The sequence below is a fragment of the Saccoglossus kowalevskii genome, chromosome 14 (genome assembly GCF_978046115.1).
Source record: "Saccoglossus kowalevskii chromosome 14, keSacKowa6.1, whole genome shotgun sequence".
Classification (NCBI taxonomy): Eukaryota; Metazoa; Hemichordata; class Enteropneusta; family Harrimaniidae; genus Saccoglossus; species Saccoglossus kowalevskii.
Window position 1 is genome coordinate 15,619,922 of NC_140654.1, and position 13,872 is coordinate 15,633,793.

General features: G+C 36.5%; 1 protein-coding gene across 1 annotated transcript; it reads left to right on the forward strand.

Annotated features, from left to right (window-relative positions):
* Positions 1-1,455: 1,455 nt before the first annotated feature.
* On the forward strand, positions 1,456-8,364 carry LOC100377056 (uncharacterized). The gene is made up of 5 exons (XM_078006096.2): positions 1,456-1,710; positions 5,177-5,341; positions 5,484-5,613; positions 7,030-7,100; positions 8,059-8,364. The coding sequence occupies exons 1-5, from the start codon at positions 1,497-1,499 to the stop codon at positions 8,319-8,321; spliced, it is 843 nt and encodes a 280-aa protein (XP_077862222.1). The 5' UTR covers positions 1,456-1,496; the 3' UTR covers positions 8,322-8,364.
* The last annotated feature ends 5,508 nt before the right edge of the window (positions 8,365-13,872 follow it).

Consider the following 13,872-nt stretch of genomic DNA (forward strand, 5'->3'; position numbering starts at 1 on the left):
TAGTTTCTAATGGGCAACCCCTTGTACCAAGCAATAACAATTCTCTCCTCCCAGTAATATCAAAATAGTGGGTAGGCAGTTACAGATTTTATTTTTGGCTCTCCTGTGTGAAGCACACAATGGAAGTGTTTGCAGTTAGTGTGTCTGTATGTGTGTCCGTCTGTTCCACTGATGTCTTGCGAACCATATGCTGGTTTTTGATGAAACATGAAGCATAGATGCTCTGGGTTAATGCACAGAATTGTTGGGTTAAACCATGCATATTAATAACCTAATTTGCACAACAATTAACTATTTTTTATGATGTCTAAAGAACCACTCATTGGATTTTGATGGTACACCTTCATGCATAGGGCTTTGAAATTAAAAATAATAAAACCAAAACCATTGCAATTTTGACAGAAAAAAATGGAGGAATGTACTGTATATGCAAAAATTGTAGATAAAAATTGAAATGGAAACTTGTCTGGTAATTTAAATTCGTGTATGCCATCTCTACATGATGTCTCAAACATCAAATTTACATATCTTGTGAATCATAATCCTAATGATTAATGCAAATTAAAAGCGTAAATGATTGAAAATCAGTAGCCTAAGGGGTCGTCTTCATTGGGGCGAATCAGGTTTTAAACCGTTATTACCTACAATAATTTTTGAGCAGGTTTAAAAATTTGTGTCAAGATTTTATCTTGATTTCAAAAATTACGGTATGTACGACTGCCGCCCTTGAAAATGTGTAAAGGGACATGCGGCAATACTTATGTACTAATGTTTATCAAAACGCTACTATGGTTGCTGGAGGCCTTACAGAAGAAGAGTGAAATAAAATACATTTATTTAAATAATTTTCAAATTAGTGTTTTGTTGCAAATCCCCTAAACGTAGGTAATTAGGCCAAAGAAAAAATACATGTTTGCAGTAACGGGCTAACAAAATATTGGATAAGCAGATATGTTTATTTTAGATTAGATTACATCCCCCCCCCACCACCACAGGACTACATTTCATCAGGTTATTTCTATCCAAGTCGTGCATACAATACAGACGTAAGCTGACCCCCCCCCCTAATTGCAGACATTATCGTAGATTCCCTTACAGTCATATTCTGTTCTGGTCATCCTTTATATTAAATAATAGCCAATAAACCAAGTCATTTTTGGGTAGAACTTTGCATACAAATTGGCCGATTCGCATTAAATAAAAAGTTTAGTTTCACCAAAAATATGGATAGATTCGGTTACCGGAAATACAATTTTTTTTTGTCTAGATCTTTTCAATTTGTCAGGATATTGTTTCGGAGTATTTAGTAATCCGAATTCGGGATGGTCGGTGTAATAACATTTACCTTCATAATGTAGAATACGGATAGCTTAATTTCTGTCGGATGTATTCTCGTCGATAATTAACGAAGGAAGTAATTAGTATTTCTCATAAAAGTTGTGCGCGCGATAATTGCAAAACACTATTTATCGGGAAGTTGTCGATACAGCGTCGACATGCATCTCTTAAGACTATGTGTGCTGGTGTTGGCGTCCTACGTCGTTTGTGGTATGGGATCATACTATGGTGGTGGTTCGTCGCCATTCGATTACGATGAAGGTGATCCACCGTCTTGGGATTACGATGACGAAGATTCTTCAAGTTCCAGTGACGCCTCGAGTGAAGACGAGTCTTCTAATTCCAGAAACGCTTCGGGCGTCGACTTATTAGGTTCGTGTGTGTACTGGTGAAACAAAACATTTTTCTGTCATGTTCCTTGCCAGACCGTGTATTATATGGTAATTTTGCATTCTTGTTCGAAAAATCAAAACAATTTATGAAGTGTTATGCAATATTTATAATCAGGTAATCACAATAGTCTTGGCATTTATTCTTAAATATCTTGTTTTGGTTTACAACTATGGCAGCCGATTAAGTAGGAGATGCAAGAGTACACAATTAAAGATGCGGTATGTCTGAGAACATATCATTTGACATTATTTTCGTTTGATACTAAATGTTGAACTAAAAACGTACGTTTGATGAAACAATGAAATTGTCCGGTGCGCTGAATGTTTTAGGGGCATTTTTCATTGGACAAATACTATTTTTTTGTGTGCTACAGAAATGAACATCTCAGAATTTGGTATAAAGCATATATGTGCTCGTGCATATTGCATGTTTAAGACGAAATGTGATGAAGTTTATCAATACTTGTAATCTTTGTATGTGATTTTTTGTAACGTCAGAGATTCGGCTAATGCATGTCCCTGTTGTCACAAGTACATGGATTATGTGCCTTCACCACCAAATGAGAATGATTAAACTAATTTGTACCATGGCTGCTGCAAATCGTGGAGTTTCATCACACATACCAGGCCATAGGCTTTCTACCGCACTGCATATTACCACCGTGACGGAAATTGTAGCATTGAATCCATTTAGTACAATTGTCACATTCGCGGTGCATATTACAAATGTATTTACGATGTTAACGTCGTGGTATGGAAAGCTGATGATAAAAGTAGTTCGAGATTCCGTGTATCGGTATACAGTATGTGTAAGAATAACAATGTCCCTGTCCGTATATGTTGCTTGGTAATACGATACTTAAATTTGTATCGTCAGCGCGTATTTGCGCTCAAACAACACCATTATATATGGGGATGTCCGGGCTCCTGATGGCGATATGACAGCTGCACATTCCGTAATATTGTGGCAATGTCGAGCCACGGAAGGATTGTGGTTGTGCTTTCCCTGTGTTAATCAGGCCCGGTGGAATACAATCGTGCGACTAAAGTTGTATCCGTCAATGGGTGAATGTTGAGGCTGTTAGCGTCTCCACATTGTAGTCCGCCCCACATACACCCAGTATAAAAAGTAGATCCATATTTGATGTTCAAGTTCACCGCCAGGTTGGATTATCCGTCGTTCAGGACATACCCGAGCGACGTACCCGCCATGGTCTTAACGCTATCATGATAACAATTGTTAACCACTAAATGTTGCATAGTACTGTTGAAAAAAAAAAAAAAAATTAACATTGGTCATATTCCAGAAAAACTAAATCATGTTAATTTTCGAATTAAAAAGATATCTTATCCGGAATTACGCCATTACTCAAAAAAATCCAATAACATTCCAATTTCCGTCGAATTCGGGTCAAGCGTAATTACTCTTTAAGTCTATCCAAGTCGTATATGTTCCAATTGTTAGACATTATAATGGATTATCTTAGTTATATTCTGATCATCCACTATACTAAACAAAAAGTCAATAAACCGAATCATTTTTGTGGATAGAATTTCGGCTATTTTGCATACAAATTTGCTGAATCGCATGATATAAAAAGTTTAGTTTCATAAAAAATATAGGTAAGGCCGGAAACACAACTTGAATTATTTTTTTTCAATTTGTCGGGATATTGTTTTATAGTATTTAATAATCCGAACTCGGGAAGGTCAGTGTAATAGCATTTACCTTCATCAGGTAGAATACAGATAGCTTAATTTTTGTCGGATGTATTTTCGTCGATAATTAACGAAGGAAGTAATTAGTATTTCTTTATAAAAGTTGTGCACGCGATAATTGCAAAACACTATTTTACGGGAAGTTGTCAATACAACGTCAACATGCATCTTTTAAGACTATGTGTGCTGATGTTGGCGTTCTACATCGTCTGTGGTATGCAATCGTCCTCTAGTGGTGGTCCGCCGTCATGGGATTACGAGGATCTTGATTCTTCCAGTGACGCCTCGAGTGATGCAGCGAGTAACGACTCTGTCCTCAGCGATGGAATATACATATTAGGTTCGTGTGTGTACTGGTGAAACAAAACATTTTTCTGTGTTGTTATCGTCGCTTGGGACTCAATTCCCGCGCGTGCGCAGGTGACGACTCTCCTGCTTTAACTTGAAAATGTGGTTCGCCCATAATACTACTGATACTAACATAGATTTAGAACGATACAGGTGTTCTTTGACTTTCTGTTGGGTGCTGATACAAGTGAACCATTATATTGTTAATACCTGTAATTACAGTGGGTGGACCAGAAATACACGAATGTCTTTAAAAATGTGACCCACCTCCAAACATTCGCCTGAAAAAGATTGGCCTTCCCTCAAATCTCCCCCACCCCCTGATAATTAACGTCCAGTCCCTTAACAGCTGTAAAATAGTATGTTTTTTTTTTCAACTACCTCTACGTGAGAAATTTGCAATTTGTCGAGATGCTGTAATTGTGAAAGGTGATTCGTAATCGGTGCAATAACAATTAACGTCTGTGTACAATACCTCAATTTCCGTCGGATGGATTCTCGGAAATGATCACCGAAGTAATTAGTCAGTCATTATAAATGTTGTGCACGCGATTATCCCAAAACATTATATCGTGGGATTTTGTTTATACGAGTTCGACATGTGTCTTTTACGACTGTATGTGCTGGTGTTGGCGGCCTATAATGCCCGTGGGTACTATTATGAATCTGGCGCCCCACCGTCGTGGTACTATGACGACTCATCATCCAGCGATTCTGACGAAGATATATACATAATAGGTCCGTGTGTGTATTTGTTGAATGTTATTGTGACCTTTTCTTGCCGTAAATATTCTTTTACACATTTCGTTAACATTTCTAGTATAGCGATGACTATGGACAGGAAGGTTGCTTTTTGAAGGCACACTAAGACAGTAATTTATATCCTTGCCAAATGTCTATTTCATATTTTGTTTTATTTATTTATTTACGATGCACGATGTCAAAAAAATTTATTTGCACTAGTAGCCGTGCTGTTTTAAGTATAAGAGCGAACATTATGATCAGTAGTTTGTAAATGTCGCGAAGCTGAACACTGTATTCAGTGTAATATAATCGTACATGTCTTCAAGCGTGTCCATTTGAACAGATATCCCTACCAAAGCCCCCTAGATTAGGGGTTATTATACTAACTGCTAATTACAGCCATGTCTGTTTTCTTTTCTTTCTTTTAAACAGCAATACCAATGTTGTCGACTCTAAACCAGTTACACTATCGTGAATAACAACTAAAAAATTGTCATATTTGCATATTTATCAACTCGAAAGTGACGTAGTCGTCTAAAAAATTATTCAAAATCTTATTTATATTTAACTTGTAAATGACTTTGAATGTAAATTGATTGTTTGTCTATATATTTTCCTATTGTTATATTTTTCAGACATCCCATTTGAGGGTACGTTTAAGTTCATTAACGAACCCAAGACGTGGAGGGAAGCCAGCCAATACTGTCGTAATGACGACGGGAGAATTGCCAGAATTACGTCGCAGCACATGCAGGACACCGTTGTGGATTTTATTGCAACCATGAATTCAGAACCACTCGGTGAGTTGTTTGTATTGTTATTTCTAGACTCACGAAAATGTCTACTCTTTGGATGCAGACGTCAGGGAATATTGTGCAGTAGTTTTCCACAATATCGCTTCTCGTTGTCAGTTGAATAATCCGGTATAATATTGTCTAACAGGATATTGGATTGACGGGAGAGACAAAGGTACAGAAGGTGTCTGGACTTATAGAGACGGTACCCCGATGTCGTACACAGCATGGGCGCCTTATTCGCCAGACGGTACTGGTGACTGCCTTGTGATGTCAATGTAATTTTTGAAATCATTCTTAGCATATTTAATTTGGTTGACATATTTGACGTAATCATTACCTAGTTCTTTCCCCACCAATCAGAATGTTCCATTGCAGGGCATTAAATGCTAAATGCTAAACGTTTTCGAGTCTGACTCATTTCACAACAATCTTAGAACAGTGGCTATGTTGTCATACTTTACCCATAATCTTTTGCTGGAGAATCACGATGGACTACATAATATTAATGAAAAGTTGAACATTTGAAGAATGAAAAGTGATACAAAAAAAAAAAAAAAAAAAAAAACTATCGTACATTGGCATTGTTTTCCCGAACTTCATCCCTTTGAAATAAAATCTTTTCCTGACTTTTTTTTTTAATTTTTGTTTTTATTTATTTATTTTATTTGTAAACTAGACAAAGAAACACTAAATTCGGGTTTGAGCCGGGCTCAAAATTGCCCAGACGGATTGAGTTCAAATTTCTAAATGTTACATTTATTAATCAACACCCCCAGTGAGTGTGTCTACTGAAGTCACACAAACAAAAACACATTCACCGTCGTTTGTGCTGCTTCAATAAAATGTATTCTGTCAGATGTCAAAATAGTCACATTTATGAAATTGGGTAAACCTGAAACAATACCAGAATGCTGTCGATTTAATTATGTCGTCAATTCTAGCGTAAGGCCTGAATTTAAATTTGGATGGTTGAAAATGGTGTTCAATTGTGTCGACAACGATTGCAGCCTTGTAATTCAAAGACGGAGTTTGTTTCATTTGAAGGTCAAACCTCTGTGAAACAAGGGGCCATTCATTTCAAATCTGAAGGGAGGAAACTTATGGAGCTAGATTAATTATCATTTATATTTTCTTATTTTATGTTATTCAAATATGTCTGATGACAATTTTTTTTATGAAATTCACATTCTCTAATTCGTTTACATTGCGCAGTTGCCGTGAAATGTTTTTTTTATCTGCCTCTCCACTCTTGGCAGTCTTTTTAGTCGCCGTTTTATGTATTCATTATGCTTCATGTCATAGATATACATGTGTTTTAGTTTGACGATCAAGTTCAAGACGGCCAGATTGCTGCTTTCTTAATTTTTAGAAAAATCATCCGAAAATCAAGCATTCCTTCCATTTTATTTCACAATTAATGCTGTCCTCGCTTTCCCTATGTCCCTCACATTCCTTGGCTGAGTGCAATCACGTTTTACAGCGACATTGCGATTCATGTGATTCAAAAAGACCGACCGGTGGCCATATCGTTTTAAATAATGCTATCCCAGAGCAATATATATCTCGATATGGACAAGTACTCGTTTGACGATCTGATGCAAGATGACTGAATGTTAAACATTTTAATGTTAAAAAATCATCATAATCAAGTATCAGCTCATCTAATTTTGATTTGCAAAATACTTTTCCAGGGAACACTCCTACAAGTGGACTGACGAGACATGCAGTGATAAAGTTTTTTACGTTCTTTGTCGATATGAGGGTAAGTATAATACGGAGACTTTTCATATGCGTATATAATGTTACAGCGGGCGCAAACCGCAAAATTCGTACGGAGAGTTAGCAAACTCCCTATGAACATTCCTATCAAATGATCTAATATTACGAAAACGAGTTGTTCTTTGAATATGCGGTACACTGACTGTGTTGTGCATAGCCGCCCTGATTACAACTACATACGTTGCTGTGGGCATTCAGTATTGTAAATGGACACAAATGTTTGGCTATAGCGCCCTCTAGCATTTGTTTGGAATTAGTTTTATTTGGAATTCTCTGATTGGATGGAAGTTTGAATCTAGCGAGTCGTGATAGAATTGGCATGTTGTGTTCGGATTCAAATAAGCATGAGTCGCATTTAGTGTTCCAAAATTGTTCTGTCTGCGTGTATTTATATACGTATATGCCGTTTATATTGCTTGATTCAAATTCACTGGCCTCATACCTACAGGTGTACAGGTTTGTTTGAAATTTAGTCGATATTATTACCCAAAGGTTGGAACATTTGCCACATGTCACAACATTCATTTCCAAGTGCCGCACTTTAAATGTATGGGATTCTAGCTTGACATTGGCCGGAGCATTTGTATATACAGAAATCATGGTCACTATGAAAGGCAACGTGGGTCGTCATACCATAGACCTTAGAAAACTCTAAGGTCTATGGTCAAACTTGCCAGCGAAGATAAAAACACCCTCTAATCCACTCACCCCAATATGAATTAAATGACTATTTATACGGCAACTTTTGATGGTTCCTGATGGATACAAATTTTAATTTTAACTTCTATACTCTTGTACCCACTCTTGTACTCACCAAAATATGTAAATTTTACTAAAAATTGTACTTTATTTGTCCGTGGTCGAAATTTCCGTCCACCCTAGAAACAGCCCTAAGATCTCAAGAGGCGACAAGCAACATTTGTTATTTAATCTTTCTATAGGTCGCGGACCAACGTCTTGTACAAATACGATTGAAAATAACGTTGATCGAAAGGGAAGCGATATAAACAACGGCAGATACAACGTCGTCGGCAGCCAAGCCGAATGCTGCCAACAATGTCGAAGTGACCCAGAATGCCTCGCGTGGACGTTCGATAAGCGACCGGAAAGCTATGGCCAGTGTTGGCTGAAGAACGAGATACCGCCACAGACACGAAGTTTCTGTTGCGATTCTGGTACATTCGTGGAACGAATTGACAAATAAATGTAACAATTGCATTGTGAATAAAACATCACATCAAAATGTTCTGTTGGTTTACATTTTTTTTATTTCTGGGTATAACGCATGCCAATTTCGCAGATTTCATAACCTAATCAATCGAGGGCGCTGTATAGTGGTGAAAAAACAACCGGTCCACACTGTTTGATTATGCGCACGCTGACCAGAAACTTATCCTTTAAGCTTTGGAAAATTGGAAGGGGTGGGGTGGAAACAATTTTCCGGCACGCAAATATTGTAGGTTTCGTAAACAGAGGGTGACGTGCAGTGGCGAAACAAGTTTTTTTTACGCCTAATTGAAAGTGTAAAGATTTACATGCTGACATTTTAGCATATTCACGTGTTTCGCTCAGGCAGCCAAGTCCTTGAGAGCATTTCGCCGTGACTAACTGAAAGTGAACGCCAACGGTCTCATTGAATTGCCCCCTCTTTTCGAAATACAACTATCCAACAAGCCGTGTCTCCTATGGGACGACACGCTTCAGTGGTGTGACACGAAGTAGCTTACACAGATCGGTGAAAACAATTTCGTTCACAGCAATTAACAGTTTGATTTAATGACACGGGCGACTTCATGCCAAACAGTAGTGATGATATTTACCAATCAACACGACATTGAAGCGAACAGTAGTCAGAGGGCGCGAGTTAGTATTTAAAATGTTGTTTTCCGCCTAGACAGAGAGAGGTTTGGACGTTTAGAGACCGTAACCAGATTACGTACAGAGCTGCTACCAATGTCAAAGCGAAACGGAATGCCTTGCGTGAACGTCAGGACGAGAAAAGAATGCTATAGTCAACGTGGGCTGAGAAAAGGAATACCGCACCACAGGCACGAAGTTTTTGTTGCGATATAAAACATGATATAGAAGTATGCCATACTAATTAAAAAAATAACTGTTTCGTGGTTTGTATTTTTTCTCTGATGCACGATTTTAAAACCAATGAATTATCAGCCAATCAACTCGGCTATACTTTTAAAATAGCTAACTTGAGGTAAAGTTATCTTATAATTAACGATTGTACTGTGACGATGATTATGAAAGCAGATCTACATATGTCATTGAATGCGCGAATAATTAAAAACAGATTGGAATTCAATGTTACCATGATTTAAATTAAAATTGCAAGCCTAGATCATTGTAGATTCCAGTTAACAAATATTAGACCACTTTTCGAAATGAATATGGCGAAATTATATTATCTGTCAGTATAAATGCGACGTCATGAACTTCAACAATCTTGCAACCATTATCCAATTAGATCATGCATTTTGATTCACGTGACACGTCAAGCTAAGTCACGTGTTTCCCCGTTTAAATAAAGTAAGTCGTGGAGAAACTTGAACTTGGACTTGAATTTTCCTGCACTTGCATCCAAGTCATCTATGTCAGACACATGGTTCTAAACTTGACGTCACTTTGACTTTTGACGCTTGATGGAGTGACCATTTCCTGGGGACAAACATTATGTTCCATGTGTATTCGATACCATTGCAAAAAAAAAAAAAAAAAAAAAAACATTCAACGTTGGTACCGGTTCAATTAATCTGAAAATAAAAATGGATCGAAAATGTGGATCACATGTAAATTGATAACGATAGGCACTTCAACTTTTAACTTTAGAGGGCGCAAAAAGAGCTTGCTTCTCAGAATAGTATGGTTATATTGTATGTTGTCCTGTTCCGCGTGTATTCACACTATAGCAGGCTTGTCAAAATCAGGATGCTTTTTACAGCAGCATTGAAATCTAAAATATGATTCTAAAGTGTGTTAAATATTTAGAACACGCCACGCACGTAGTGTGACTGGATCAGATAATAGTCAATAATCAGCCCATATGCCGCATAACGTTACGATATCATGCAATCGCTTACTAATCCAGTTGCATTTAGTATTTTCAGATCTATCATAATTTTATATAGTGTAACAAATATGATAAAAATAAAAGTTGTGGCTAGCCATACTTTGTATATTCACACAAAATAATGACGTAATCTTTTTAATTCATAGTCGGGCACACCATTGCGAACCATACTGTTCTGAAATGGAATATACATACACACTTACACCAAAACTGTAATATAATTTGACAGAAGAAAAGTATATATAAGTTCAATGTTAAATGGATCATTTCATACTCGGTTATACAATGTTGAACCTACTGTGATATATTACATGTCTCCAGTTTTAAAATACTTATGGCCATCATTTAGCCCAATTACAAAATTTATGAAAACAAGAAGAAAAAAAGGAAGTAAAAACACTTTTCATCTAAGAGGATGTATAGGCAAGCTCTGTTTGCGCCCTCTAAAGTTAAAAGTTGAAGTGCCTATCGTTATCAATTACATGTGGTCCATTTTTTTCAGATTAATTGAACCAGTATCATCTCAAATGGAACATTGCAAATTAGATAACGCATATTCTAGTACTCCACACACATGGCACTGATAAGAAGGGCAATATGAATGCGTGAACGTGTGAATTGCAAATATGCCTCAATGCGTGCATCTAAAGATCCGGAAAATATTAATTGAACTCCAGAAACATGCACAGTGTAACACGATTGGTGGTTAGGAAGAATTGCCATGTGGGTTATGTATGCAGATCATGATTTACTTTCGTGATTGCGAGTTACGCTGTTATCTAATAAAGATGCGACGAACATATAGAGGACACATGTGGTGAATAACAGGACTCAGATGTCAACATTCAAACTAGGCGAATCACAAATAATAATAAAATGTAATTTTGCAAACAAAGTTAAAATTTGATTGATTATTCAATTAATTCAACATTTTATTTTAGATCTAAAACAAATATATAAAACTTGCATTTATTGTAGTCTATATAGTTTAGATATGCAAAGTAAGGCATCATACTTTAGATCCATTTGTTATGAAAATTCACTTTTTTTTATCAAGAAATAATTTGGGTGTTAGTGTGTATGTATAAACTATTTGAAAACCTGGAAATAATATATATTGCATCTCAGTTTTGAATAATTCATACACAACCATAATCAATAATCGAAAAATGTCATTATGATAACGATATCACCAAACAATGCTTTTATTTCCGAATTGAATTCTTCATTACAATACATTTTTATTTGATAGATCACATAATTTCTCATAGGAAGATTGAATCTATACCTGGGGAAGTGTCTCCTAACTGGTTCAAACTCTATTATATAGCTACGTTTTCTATAATACACATATTGTCCAGATTGCTCGAATGTGCTATCCTCCTAGTAGGGAAATAGTGGAGGTCAGTCAAGGCATACAAACAAAGCAGAAATTGACACGTTAAAAGAAATTGTCAACAAATAAGCTGCTATTTGATTGGTCTGACTGTTAGGCGTTAAGCTTGGGAACCAATAAGGAACAATCTTGTAGATACAATGTACAATTACTGTACAAACGGTGACCTTGATTCAATTTCTATCTTGAAGATGGTGGATGGTGTCGTATTTGATTTTCTTTAATTCACCAAGAATACGAGTATCCTTGTCCCGAGCTTGGGGTTGCATGGTATCGTGTTTGACTTTTTAATTAGGATAATCTCGGCTGCAATAGATGATTTTGGATTAGTTAGATAGTGTTCCTTTGTTGCAGAAAATCGCTTCTCACAGCGCCGACGTAACCGCACTAACCATTCACGTTCACTAGCTTATCGTACATAAACTGATCTGAGCTAATCACCATGGTAACAACTTCATGGCCGGTTACACGCAAATTATGAAAACACATATCTACTACATAAGGATAACACCATGGCAACAAAATATCCTCATTAGTCAGCATACATGAAACATCTTATATAATATTTATCCTTTTATTTAGCCTGGGTTATTTCTGTTTCAAACCAGTTTCAATTACGTACTATAATATTTGTTTCTTAAGGATTACAGTTACAGTACATTAGTACAATTTTAAGTATAACCGGACATTAAAGTATCGAACGCAAAATATTGTCGAACAAGCAGCGACAACTGGTGTATGTAATTCAAATCTCATATCCGTTATATATAATTTCAAACTCATATCCGTTAAAATTGTTAACCTCGCCTGGATACTGTCTATGGATGCATTTGCCACTTAGAGCGCCATAGTAGTTGCTCCGGTTCGATTCGTTTTCGATATATATGCTCCTTGTGGTGCGCACAACTTGTAAAATACACTTTTTTTCTTTCGAACGCGCGCTGCGTGACGATTGAGGCTGTTCAATTTCACATTTAATTGTCAACGGGTGTACTTCAACCCACTTTAAAGGAAGTCAACACATGTGTTTATTTCAGGTGATAAGTTGCTAGCAATATAAACCTTATTTTTGACAGAAAATGTCAGGTTTAGCAATACACGGCATGATTTACATATCGAAAACTGATTGGTAGCGGTGCAAGATCATACATTAATGAACTAAAAAACTACAGCGACATTTCCTCGAAATTTGGGTTTTCCGATCTGTCGAGAGTTTACATACTCGTCACTACCATTCACTTTTGACCTCTGAACGTAAAAAAATAAAAAAAAAATAAAGCTACGTAATGTTTTTCCTTTTTTTTTCTTAAAAAATTGTAAACATAACCTTATCTGTAGATTGTGAAATGTTATCGACAATAGTCTAAACATTAACGAGGAAAATATATAATTAAATACGATCAAATGTTGAATATATTCAAATAATTTTTTTCGGGGGAAATGACGTTCAGATGGATGAGGCCTAGCCTTATATTATACAGATTCCCAAGAGCAAAAACAATATTCAACAACTTACACGATGGCCCATTTACTGACCATATTAGAAATTACTAATTATAATTAAGTTAAGCGGTGTCTGTTTTTTGGCGGGGTTCGCAAAGTACTAAGATTCTGTCTTTTACCTCCATGTAAGGATGAACCAATATATCGTGCTAGGAGTGGTTAAGATTTCCGTAGGTGAGAATGGATGTTAAAAGTCCGTTAACGGTGTCGATGTTTTTTTTTTTCTTATCCGTAATCCTCCATCAATGATGGTGATGTTTTTTAGGGATTTTACTATATTTCAGACACAGAGGGGCTACTTAATTAAACCATGTGTTTTATTTCTATTTGTAAACACAGTATGAATGATAGTGTTATCATTCACATATGTCATTGACGTCACAGAAACTCCCGTGACTAGAGGGCGCGACCCGTATACCTCCTGTATTCATAAATGCAAATAGCACGGACATGCTAATTTTGTCGAATGCATATGTACACTGATATCTCAAATTTGATTCAAATGACAGTTCCGACTAAGCGCGATAAATCGCTTTAATGTTCTATCCCACAAAATCATGCATATTAATCAACACATTTGCATAAAAAGTATCCTTTGAATCACGAACATGTAGTAGCCACTTAAATCGCTGTTATGCCTGATTATTAGGCTACAGACTTTTAGTTAATTTAAACCAAGAACATCCCTTCTTTTAATGGCAACGCAATTTTAAAAGTCACCGTCGCCGTGCAACGCGCCTTGGAACTTCGCGTAAACAAGTTGTTTTACTGACA

Coding starts and splice junctions, on each gene's coding strand:
- LOC100377056 (XM_078006096.2), top strand. CDS start 1,497: ATGCATCTCTTAAGACTATGTGTGCTGGTGTTGGCGTCCTACGTCGTT. Junction 1,711..5,176: donor TTCGGGCGTCGACTTATTAG/GTTCGTGTGTGT, acceptor TATATTTTTCAG/ACATCCCATTTGAGGGTACG. Junction 5,614..7,029: donor GACTGCCTTGTGATGTCAAT/GTAATTTTTGAA, acceptor ATACTTTTCCAG/GGAACACTCCTACAAGTGGA.